Source organism: Crocuta crocuta, unplaced genomic scaffold (genome assembly GCF_008692635.1).
Source record: "Crocuta crocuta isolate KB4526 unplaced genomic scaffold, BGI_CrCroc_1.0 scaffold737, whole genome shotgun sequence".
Taxonomy (NCBI): domain Eukaryota; kingdom Metazoa; phylum Chordata; class Mammalia; order Carnivora; family Hyaenidae; genus Crocuta; species Crocuta crocuta.
In genome coordinates this window covers 2,306,828-2,318,508 of record NW_027527804.1, presented here as the reverse complement: position 1 = coordinate 2,318,508, position 11,681 = coordinate 2,306,828, and the positions used below count along the sequence as shown (strand labels likewise).

Below are 11,681 nucleotides of genomic sequence, written 5' to 3'. Positions count from 1 at the left end.
ATTAGAGAGCAGCCCACGTCACAGCTTTGGCCTGGTTGCTCCACCTTGCGATGCATAGGGCCTGACTTCGTGCACATGCCCAGTTCTAAGTTGCATTCTCTTGCTTTCCCTCCAAGGGATTTTTCTGCAAAGAAGAAAAAGACTTCGATAGCTGGTGTAGCCTTGTTCAGAAGGTGTGTATGTTTTTCTTAGTCTTAAAAACAAAAGTCGTTCAGTAGGATTCCTTTTCAAGACCATTTCTCATAGTAACCTAAATCTAGCCTGCTAGGACTTTATTGCAAGAGAGAAACTAAGATGTGTGGGGTTATGCAGAACCTTGGGGGAACCAAAGAAAAACTTTGGGTTGAAATATGCCTAGTATGTCAAGCGAGTGATTTTTTTTTAAACGTTTTCTTTATTTCTGAGAGAGAGAGAGACAGTGTGAGCAGGGGAGGGTCAGAGAAAGAGGGAGACACAGAATCTGAAACAGGCTCCAGGCTCTGAGCTGGCTGTCGGCACAGAGTCCGACGCGGGGCTCAAACCCACGAACCGTGAGATCACGACCTGAGCTGAAGTCGGCCGCCCGACCGACTGAGCCACCCAGGTGCCCCCAAGTGAGTGATTTTTAAAAAAAATTTTATCAATGTTTATTATTTATTTTTGAGAGAGAGACACACAGAATGTGAGTAGGGAAGGGGAGGAGAGTGAGGGAGACACAGAATCCAAAGCAGGCTCCAGGCTCTGTGCTGTCAGTACAGAGCCCAATGCAGGGCTTGAACTCGTGGACTGTGAGATTATGACCTGAGCCGAAGTTGGATGCTTAACAGACTGAGCCACCCAGGCATCCCGAGTGAGTGATATTTTTAGCTAAGTAACATTTCATCTCATTATGCCTACAAGTTATGTGAAATACTCCATGAATATTCTACCAGTTTAACTTAAAAATGCTGATTTCCTAGAGTTCAGCCTACATTCTTCCTTATTCTATTTATAACGCTCAAATGGTTGAAGGAACTAAACTAGTTTTCTATTTGTTTACTGGTCCATTTACAGTTTCCTGTAGTCCATTATGGTTTAGGAAACTTGTCTTTCTCTCAACTGTCTCATTTCTATAAAATACAGGCATGCTGCCATTAAAGGAAACACAATTTTGAGGAATCTTTAAATACCAAAGCAAGATATTCTTTCTTCTTGGTATTTTGTGTAAAAGGGTATTGATAGTGTTTCGCTTGCTCGCCAGTTGTTGTATCTGCCCCCCTCACCCTCGCTCCTAACACATGCCGAATTTGTGGGGGTCATTGATAAATGCGTATGGGAAGAATGGAGATCACAGGGAGAAGTTTAAAATTCCCCCGGATGGGGTGGCAGGAGACATGGAGATGGACCCCAGAGGCTTTTGCAAGTGTAAGGAGGGCAGATTTATCTTCACAAGAGAACAAATAATTGACACTAATGTCCCGAACTGAATCTGAAACCCCAGTTAATAATCGGCTGAGACATAATGGAGCATTCTATTTTAAAGGCAATGCTTAACATTTCAGAATTCAGCAAAACTGTATTTACACCACGTTTAAAGTTCAAATGAAGGGCACCTGGTGGGCTCAATTGGTTAAGCGTCCAACTTCGGCTCAGCTCATGATCTCTCACGGTTCGTGGGTTCGAGCCATGCATTGGGCTCTGTGCTGACAGACAGCTCAGAGCCTGGAGCCTGCTTCAGATTCTGTGTCTCCCTTTCTCTCTGTTCCTCCTCCCCGACCCAGGCTCTGTCTCTCTCTGTCTCTCAAACATAAATAAATGTTAAAAAAAAAATTAGGAAAAATAGAGTTCAGGGGCACCTGGGTGGCTTAGTGGGTTAAGCATCTGACTTTGGCTCAGGTCATGNTCTCTCTCTCTCTCAAAAATAAATAAATTAAAAAATTAAAAACAAACTTCAAATGAAAAGTCTCTTTTAACTCTCTGCCATCGAAATTAGGACATACCCCTTAAGTGTTGGGCTAAAACTAAAACCATCCCAACATGTACCAGTATTCTCTTGGAGCAGATTTAATGTAATTAGTACACATTTCTTTGGAGCCAACACTTCAGGAACATCTCAGCACTGTATTGAGTTAGGCCCACGCAACTGGCATATGACATGATCCTCCTGTGAGGACCATGGGCAATGAGTACTGGCTGTCCATCAGATACCCACTCCGTGGTCCCTCATTCCTGGCCAACAGTATCTAGAATTGAAGAGGGTTGGGTCTTCAGATGGGTCAAGCAGAGGACTGGTGTGTTGGCTAGGGCTTTGTTTTCACCTTTCAACAACCAGGCCCCTCACCTAGGGCTTGGGATCACAGATGGACAATTGGGCAGAAATGTAGTAAATCTGAAATGTTTACAGCTATCGCTGTGTTTCCTCAGGAAATTCTGAAGGAAAATTTAAGGATGTTTGAATTAGTTCAGAAACACCCATCGCACTGGCCTCCCTTTGTTCCTCCAGCCAAGCCAGAAGTGACAACCACTGGGGCAGGTAAGCCATTGGTCCAGGACTCTTGGGCGAGCCGACCCAGACGTAGCAGTTGTTTTATGAGACAGAAGCAACGGTGGCTCATGCTTTCCATGGAGTGTGCAATTTCCACTCAGCTGGTCTGATCAAGGAATGATGTCGCTGATGACTTTAATCTACTGAGGAACTGATACTTACTGATTTCCGAGAAGGGCAGTAGAAGAAAATGAGCTCGATGCAAAAGTTCCATGCAAAGTCAAAATGCCTAGAACTTGCATGGCCCGGTTCAAAAAACAAACCAGAGGCCATGGTGATTCGAAAGGTACCTCAAAGATTACAGAGCCTCATCCTCATCACCATGAATAAGACAAGTTCAGTTATTTTGCTTCTGTATAAGGAATTTCTAGCACTCGTCATTGGTCCCACCTGTGAGTCTCCTCCACACAAGCTTTTCTGCAGCAAAAGAGTTAAAACATGCACAGTCTTGGGGCACCTGGGTGGCTCAGTCGGTTGAGCATCTAACTTCGGCTCAGGTCATGATCTCACAGTTTGTGAGTTCCAGCCCCACGTCAGGCTTTGTTCTGACAGTGCAAAGCCTGCTTGGAATTCATTCTCTCTCTCTCTCTCTCTCTCTCTCTCTCTCTCTCGCTCTCTCTCAAAATAAATAAATAAATAACGTAAAAGAAATTTAAAACATGCACAGTCTTAACTACTGAGTACCATACCAACCATTCCAACCTAATTGCCAAGCTTTCTTCTTTCTCATTTCCATATTCTGATAGAATTCATCGACTCTACTGAACAGCTAGAGGAGTCTGATCTGGAGGAAGATTTCGAGATTCTGAGCGTATAGAATAATGGAGCCTCAACTCGGCGATCCGTCTTCCATCTGGCACCAGAAGAACAAAGCCCTTACATAACACTTTTCTAGTCATCAAGTGCCTGATATGCCAACAGCATACAAACTTGATAGCAATCATGACTGAGCCAATCACCATTTCTCAGAAAACAAATAAACAACAGCAGTCCTTCCCCAGAATGAACTAGAACAATCATGGAATGTAGGAGCAGAAAGATTAGGAGCCATCCCTTGCTTCCCAGCTTGTCTTACCTGGCCACCGCAAGTCTCTTCAGCTACTGAAACGAGGAGGTGGAGGTCTGGAAGACAGACAGCAACTCCCACCTTGCTTCTAGCACCAGCAGAGGAGAGATGGTTACCCTTTGCTTCTTCACCTTTCAGGTGTAACCTCTTTGGGGCTAAATACTAAGAAGCAATCTATTGTCTTGCTCTAATAATAAAGTGATTGCATCAGGGAGAGAAAGTTCTTGTTAAATTATTTGAATATGTATTGTAAATAATTACAATTTACATCAAAAGTGTGTTAAAGAAACTACATCATCAAATGTGCACTCATTGGCCTCCTTCCTATTTGAGGGAACCTCACCATCTGATGGGTTACTGTCACTGTCCTTACTGATATTTTTGTCAGATGTCACCCTGTCCTTAAATCACTGTTGCTTAAATCGGGGGTCAGCATACTTTTTCTGCGAAGGGCCAAATAGTAAATGTTTTAGGCTTTGCAGGTCATGTGTCCTCTGTCACAGCTACTCAGCTCTGCTGTTGAAATGCAAAAGCAGCCATAGACAGAGTGCACACAAATGAGCCTGGATGTAAGCCAATAAAACTTTATTTACAAAAACAGGTGGCAAGCTGGATTTGGTTTGCAGGCTGTACAGGGTGCCAATCACTGACTTAAATGTTGATTTTGGGGAAATAAAAAACTGTGTCTGAATTAGACTCCACTTTGGTTGACAGCCATAATTAGGAAAAATTATTCACATGATGACATTTAATCTTAAGTGCATCAGATGCCTTTCCAAGCCACTTCAGGATGAGCAACAGAGCAAATCTTAAGAGCGCATTTTCATCAAATTGGCTTTGCTAAACACTCTTGTTTGGATGTACCTCAAGTCCCAGTGGTATCTTGCCATTTTCCTCTCCTTTCCTGTTAACTTGTGTGCATTTCACCTCGCTCCTCCACCAAGTCCTGAGGAAGGCCTGCAACTACAGCTTGAAAGCTCACACCAAACCCAAGTTTGTTTTGTTTTGCGTGTATATTTAGGAACTATTAGGACACTTGTTTCCATAAATTCCATTTTATTCTTTTTTTTTTTTTCCAGTAGGCAGTATATTCCAGTGGTTCAAAAATCAAAAGGTGCAAAATGGTATGCAGTGAAATGTCTCTCTTCCACAGGTTGGTTCCCTTCCCTGAACGCTCCCAGTGTCATTACTTTCTTGTTTATTGGTCTAGAATATCTGTATTCTGCATATACAAATATATGCATATATGTCTTAGATTTGGTTTCAACAACTTCGTTTCTCTACTTTTGGTTTGTCTATAAAGGATCCTGAAGCCCCAGAGTATAAAAACCCATTTCTTGAACTCTAGCCCAGACAGGGCTAAAAACAGTTGTAGGCATATTTTGAAACAAGTTGTGGATTGGTTGCCTTCTGCCCTTTGACTTTAATTGTATTTTTCCTGCCTCAGTGTTTTCTTGTAAAGCTCAACTTGTGTTAATGGGCTCAGGGTGGTGGGGGTGGGGCTCACAAATTGTAGTGAGATAGACTTTAGAAAAGTTTTCATCAAAGAATGTCTAAAGAGTCAAATGTTGATATTCAATTCCTTTTATTTGCAGCGTACAAGGCTGACACCATGCTTATTACTGAGATAGGTGAAGGTAACAATAACTCAGATTATACTAATTATGCTTGGTCTGTGTTGGCACAGTTTACATAATATTTAAGGAAACAGAATCACCTGGAATAAATCACCTCATGTCAACANCTAAGTATTCTGGGAAATAGATAATTAGAGGAAATGGTGAAAGCACATCCCTCTGAACGGAGTACAATACACTTTATAGTCAACTCAGGTTTGCTTTAGGTCTGCCAACTGCTAAAGAGAGGACTGTGCTAGATTTTTATGAGGTTTAAAAATGTATTAAAATCATTTAACAGGCTACCTGGGAAAGAGCAGTTGGATGGACATTTTAATGGAAAGTCTCTAACAGCCTCAAAGTGCAAAGGACCCAACACACCGGATCTTCGATCTGCCACATTGCACACATCTGGATAGCATTTGAAATAAACAGGGACTTCTGAGAAACGGACAAAGGATTTGCCTTTTTTTTTCCTGGAGTCAAAAGCAAAATTCACACCTCCTTACCCATCCACCTCTCTACCTGCAGCCTGAGAGAAAGGGCTGTGGTTCTCATTTCCCTTTATGGGCCTGGCCACATCTGGGGCATCCTCTGCTCTATTGTGGACCGGGCCAAGTCCTAGGTCTCTGGCCTGGGAGGGAGCCAGCAAGGAGGAAGTGATTTGTCTAGGACCCTATGAAGTTAATGAGCTGCCCCCCCTGAGCACTATGGGGCCCAGTAGTGCTCACCCTCCAAGGAGGCAAAGCTCACCCCGGGCTACGGGCTGGCACCCCATTCCAGGTCGGCTGCCTGCCTAGACACAGTGCACCTCCTTGAAGAGTGAGAGCTTGCCCCATGCAGGCTTGAGCTATCCATGAACGTTTAGCCAGAGAATTCTTGTTTTTAATATGGAAACACTGGGTTCTGGTTTAAACCAAATAATGCGTGGTACTCTCTGGACATAAAGAAATGACATATCATGGGGCGCCTGGGTGGCTCAGTCGGTTAAGCATCCAGCTTCGGCTCAGGTCATGATCTCACGGTTCATGGGTTCGAGCCCCGCATTGGGCTCTGTGCTGACAGCTAGCTCAGAGCCTGGAGCCTGCTTCAAGTTCTGTGTCTCCCTCTCTGACCCTTCCCTGCTTGCACTGTCTCTCTCAGAAATAAATTTTAAAAATTTAAAAAATTAAAAAAAAAAAAGAAAAGACTTATCAGTTATTTTGTATCAGCTGTTTGTAAACAGCTTTCTGATCAAGGCAGTGAGGAAAGCCAGTGGTCTGAGGAAGCAGTAGCCCAGCGGGTCTTTCTGTGGTAGCCATGAATAATCACACAAACATCCGAATCAAATGGTAGCACCAGGTTGACAGCAGATCTCAGTAGGGTGGGCTCACCCATTGGGCCTGAGGGTTGGGGCGAGAAGTGTCCAGTGATCCAGCCCAAATGAGACTCCAACGTACAACTCGACAGGTGGACAATAGGCTTGGGCCTTCCTTCTTCAGATCATTGGGGTTTGTGAGGTGACTGTTGTGTGGGGGAGGGGAGGGCAAGGGGCANTGGGTACATCTCAGCCAGCATCTCCGAAACTGCCGCTGTCCCACTGAGTTCCGAGGTGTGTTCACTGCCTCTCCGCAAGTCTCCACAGACAAGTACATCAGAGAAAGGCGGGATTAAGGAAGATTCAGTAGATTTTGGAATGCTGGTCTCAAGGCCCTTGTCCACTCGCAGCCCTTGGTGGTGTACTCCAAGAGAGAGAGCGTGCGATGCTCCACAAAGTGGCTAAACCACGGGCCCCTCCTCCAGCCTATCTATGAATAGCTCTCACTCTGAAGTTATCTTAGTTAGAACGTCTTACGTTTTCAGTCTGCACCACCCCCTTCAGGGCAACACACGATGTTTGTTGCTTGCTGAGTACAAGTGGGCCTCGCATTTGGCCTAACATCCTGGCCTTCACTTCAGGGCTCCCTTAGAATACAAGGTCAGGATTTCCCCATCAGTGCCACTCATTAGCCCATAGTCTCCAGTCACTGTACTCACAGACAGCAGCCGCTGTCTCTCCACCACCTCCATTCCCCCTCCTCCCTTCACATCAGCTGGGTTATTCTCTGGACCACAAGAGGTGAAGAAGAGGGTTCGTACACACTCAGGTCAGCAAACAGCCAATGGGACAGATGGCCAAGTCGGACGCTCAGGGATGGCGTACTTTACAACTCTTTGGGACAGTGGTCTCCATCTAAATGACCTTTCATGATAAATGTAGCCATCAGAGTTTTCCTCGTTTCGATCCTCAGAAGGCTTTCTAGAACAAACGACACGCTTCCCTGCCTTACTAAATGGCAGACACTGTGTATTTTACATTTTGCACATGACACAGGCTTATTGCCACAAATGTTGGCTTTTGTGTTGGGCAATTGTGGAGGGGCCCCACACCGAGGGACACAGCTTATAGAGTCCTTAGGCCACCTCTGAATCGTTTTCTCCCTCATTTCTCGTCTTTAGCAGGCACGTCTTATTGCTTCAAGGTACCACACTAGGCAGTCCAAATTCCCACCCTTACAGGTCTTCAGGAAAATATAGATATTCTAGTATGATAGAATTATGTGTAAAGTAAAAGCAAAGAAATCCTGAATAAGGTCTTAAGAGTGAACCCACGAGCAGAACACATGAGATTTTGCAAAGCTTTTGTGCCATTCCGTGTGGAAGCTCAGGGACCTTTCCAACGTATTTCCCAGTCTGGGTGGTGGATAGGACAGAATGACAGGTGAGGTGATTCTATATGCCTTTGGGATAAGCTGCCCAATTCACACAGACAGAGCAAATCGAAGAAGGGCCTCATCCCAGGTACGTGCACCAATGTGAGGAAGCCTAAGGCTTTGGTGCAAGTTAGCAAAGAAGTCCTGGTGAGGCAGGGTCTTTCTGTGGGTGCCACACAGGTTTTCCCTGCGAGTTATTCTGGGCATAAACCTGACCTTTTGCTCATTTAATGTCTGTGATATTCATGGACTGTGTGAGGGACCTGATGCCTCCTTGGGCTTACAGACATTCTCAGCTCTTAGCAACATGTACAACCTTCCCACCGAAACAGAGAAGCAGCAAAAATCCCAGTAAGGAGGTAGAAACACAGCGTGCCCTCATCTGAGCCTTTCAGGAGGAGATGGCTGTGGCCAGAGGGGCCTGGGAGAGGGGGCAGAAGAGAAGAAATGCCCGTGCCTGGCCTGAGCAATGAGAGTGTGTCCCGGCCTTCAGTGGGGACAGCCTCTCTGTCACTGTCCATCGAGATCAGATGTTTCCTCCCTCCCTTGCTTGTGGCATAACTGAAGCAGGCATAGAGATGTTAGGCCCTTTGCCAGTGGTTCATCGATATTCTCACCCCTGAACCACTGGGTGCAAACTGGTCCTTCTAATCATACTCAGAATACTGGTGATTCGTGCAGAACTGGGCCTGCTTGGTCTTTAGCCAAGGCCAGGCCAAGCATGTTCCTTCTTTTCAAATTCTGTAGTTTCTATCTCATATCCCTTGAGCCTGAGGACCGACCTGAGGCAACCCCCCGGGGCTCCCTGCCCTCCATCTCTACACCGGGGAAAGGGGGCAGTGCAGGGCCTTACCATAAGGAAGGAGTACCCAATCCAGAGGCTGCGCCAGCCCAGGGGGCACTGCGGGATGCTGATGTCCTGACTGTGCACGGCAATGGCTTGTGAGGGTGCCTCGCACACAGAACAGCGGCTGATATACTGAGGGATCTGGGTCTGGCCGACGGGCATCATGGGAATGGGGGCGGTGGTGGACAGCCAGTAGGATTTATCGCTGCGCCTGGCATAATGGCACACTTCGTTGATGTTGCAGTAGATGAAAGGCATGGTGCTGAAGCGGGGCAGGCAGGAGCCAGCAAACCCTGGAAGGAGAGAAGGTGGGCGGGGCAGGTAAGGTCTGGCTGAGAGGCGGGGCTGAGATTACCCCCAGGGCCATTAAGACTAGATTATGTGGGTTTACATGCAACTGCCTGGACCAGAGCAGGAATGCCTCTCTTTACAATCCTGGCATACTGTACATACACTGAAGTCTGTGGGTCAAATCTTATATGTTCAATGTACCAGGAAAGAGAGAGGGAGGGAGACACACCACACACACACACACACACACACACACACACACACACACACACACACAGAGCGAGAGCGAGAGCGAGAGACAAAGAGACCAAAGCAGGCTCTGCACTGTCAGAGCAGATGGAGCTTGAAGCCAGCCTTGAACTCAAGAACCATGAGATCACGACCTGAGACGAAATCAAGAGTTGGACACTTAACCGGCTGAGCCACCCAGGCACCCCGAAAAGGATATTTTTATTAACCGCATAATGACTCCCTAATTAACCTGCTTTGTAATACCAGCATCTAATAGAGCGAGTCTGCGGTTCAGAGGCAGCACACCTGTAGACATTACCATTAAGTCTTGGGTAATCACTGTTGCCCCACAGGCCATCTTGTTACTACTACTGACCGCTGGTGTTTAATGGATACTTGATATGCCAAACATTGTTCTCAGCAAGTTACACTGGGTGATTCATGCAACTCTTACACCACCCTGTGAGATAGGTTCTAGAGTTAGCTTTGTTTCCACTAAGGGGGAAATGGAAGCTCAGAGGGGTTGAATAACGTATCCAGGGCAAGTCTAGTAAGTGGTACCACTTGTCTAGTAAGTGGTAGAAACCAGGGTTTAAAAATAGTTTCTTTAAATGTTTTCATTTCTTTTTGAGAGAGCGCGCACAAGCCAGCAGGGGAGGGGCACAGAGAGAGGAGAGAGAGTATCCCAAGTAGGCTCTGCACTGTCAGCACCAAGCCTGATGTGGGGCTTGAACTCATGAACTTTGAGATCATGGCCTGAGCCAAGATCAAGAGTCAGACTCTTAGCCCACTGAGCCACTCAGGCTCCCCAGACCAAGGGTTTAAACCGAGGTGTGCCTGATGCCTGGTGGTTGTACCCACTACCCAACAGTGAGCCCACCAAAGAGTGGGGGGACTGAAGAGGGTGGCTCTCGGTCCTTGTGGGGATGGACAGCCATGGCTGGCGTCAGAGCTGGTACTTACCCAGATCCTGGTTGTGGGCCTTCTCCTGCCCCTCCACGAACAGCAAGCTGTAACCCACCCACAGCTGGCTCATCCCGGCGGGGCATAGGGGCACCTGTTCCGACTGGCTGTGCTTCACCAAGGTGTAACCCACTCTCACGCTCTGCCCAGGCATTCCAGCCCTCCCGAAGGGACCCTTCTTCCCTGGAGCTCCTGAGAGGGACAGAGTGGAAAAGGGGTGAGCCGGTCATAACAGCAGCTACTGACGTTGTGCTGAGCATTGAGCAGGGCACACTATGTATACACAACACGTCTTAGCTCACTGGATTCTCGCGACGACCTTATCCCCCCAGTTTGTGGATACGGAAACAGGCTCAGAAGTCCCACAGCTGGTAAGGCGTAGAGCTGGAATGCCAACTCAGAGGAATCCAGCTACGGAGTCCCCTGTTTGAAAATGCCTGCGATCCAGCTTCCCTCCCACAGCCCCCTGGCCTTGAGTCCTCTACAGGAGGATGAGGGGGCGGAGAGGGCTACGTTTTGGACCCTGCAGGCTGTCACAGACATAACTAAGTATACCTGCGGAATCCGAGGCAGCAAAAGCAGTATTGGCATTGGCAGGGCAAAATCACCCCCTCTCTTGCACCCATGCAGATGTGGCTAATTAATTACACTGCTTTCCCATCAAGCCTCAGAACTGTTCTCTACTCAGGACAACTGATTTGCCATCTCTGATATCAAACGGGAGGTAAGTAGTGGCCATACGTTATCCCAAACTTTCTTATCCCTTGAATCATCCCCCGCCCATCTATGTCAGAATCTGTGGGTAGAAGNAAAACCAGGTTTCCTGTTTCTCAGCTGTGACATTCTGGCTCACCCCCAAGGCCTCATACCCTCACAGAAACCCTCTGCCCCCTAGTGCCGACATCACTGGACCTTCAAATCCTGGAGGGCCTTTTAGTCCAGGGAGACCAGGATCACCAAGTGGCCCAGGCGGGCCGGGGAGTCCGTTGAGACCATCTTTGCCAGGGATGCCAGGTAAACCTTTAGAGCCTGCAAGGAGAGAAGGCCCACAGCAGCGTACTTAGTGGTGGTGGTGCGATGGGGTCGTCCAGAAGAGCCAGCCCAGAGGAAAAGGACTCGTGTGTCATGCCCAGGACTCACCAGGAGAAGGCGCAATGGCCACCCTCTTAGAGCCTTCCAGGCTGAGCTTCCCCGGGTAGTCCTTAGTTGGAATCTGGATATCTCTGTCCTGGGACCACCACTCTGAACTTAGCCTTTTTGAGCCCCCTCACGCCTATTTCCTCCTCCCTTCCTCTCCTCCTCTCAGCGACACACACAATGCACAGTGTCCCATGTCAGAAATGAGGACCCCTAGGCCCAGAGAGACTACTAACTTACCCCAGCTGGTGCAAAGCTGGGATTAGAAGCTGGAATTCCTCCCTCCCCCCGACCC

At 47.3% G+C, this 11,681-nt stretch overlaps 2 protein-coding genes across 2 annotated transcripts in view; one reads left to right on the top strand and one right to left on the bottom strand.

Annotated features, from left to right (window-relative positions):
• ATG4A (autophagy related 4A cysteine peptidase) overlaps window positions 1-4,823 on the top strand; it is a 22,250-nt gene extending 17,427 nt beyond the window's left edge. Inside the window, exons 10-12 of the mRNA XM_077773695.1 lie at window positions 117-173; window positions 2,383-2,491; window positions 3,250-4,823. Coding sequence (XP_077629821.1) covers window positions 117-173; window positions 2,383-2,491; window positions 3,250-3,320 — 237 coding nt within the window. The 3' untranslated portion in view covers window positions 3,321-4,823. The remainder of the gene's footprint in view (window positions 1-116; window positions 174-2,382; window positions 2,492-3,249) is intronic.
• A 3,485-nt stretch (window positions 4,824-8,308) lies between these two features.
• The window catches only part of COL4A6 (collagen type IV alpha 6 chain), an 81,105-nt gene continuing 77,732 nt past the window's right edge, over window positions 8,309-11,681 (bottom strand). The window contains exons 44-47 of the mRNA XM_077773621.1: window positions 11,162-11,278; window positions 10,250-10,441; window positions 8,771-9,057; window positions 8,309-8,338 (exon numbers count right to left, since the gene is read on the bottom strand). Coding sequence (XP_077629747.1) covers window positions 8,309-8,338; window positions 8,771-9,057; window positions 10,250-10,441; window positions 11,162-11,278 — 626 coding nt within the window. The remainder of the gene's footprint in view (window positions 8,339-8,770; window positions 9,058-10,249; window positions 10,442-11,161; window positions 11,279-11,681) is intronic.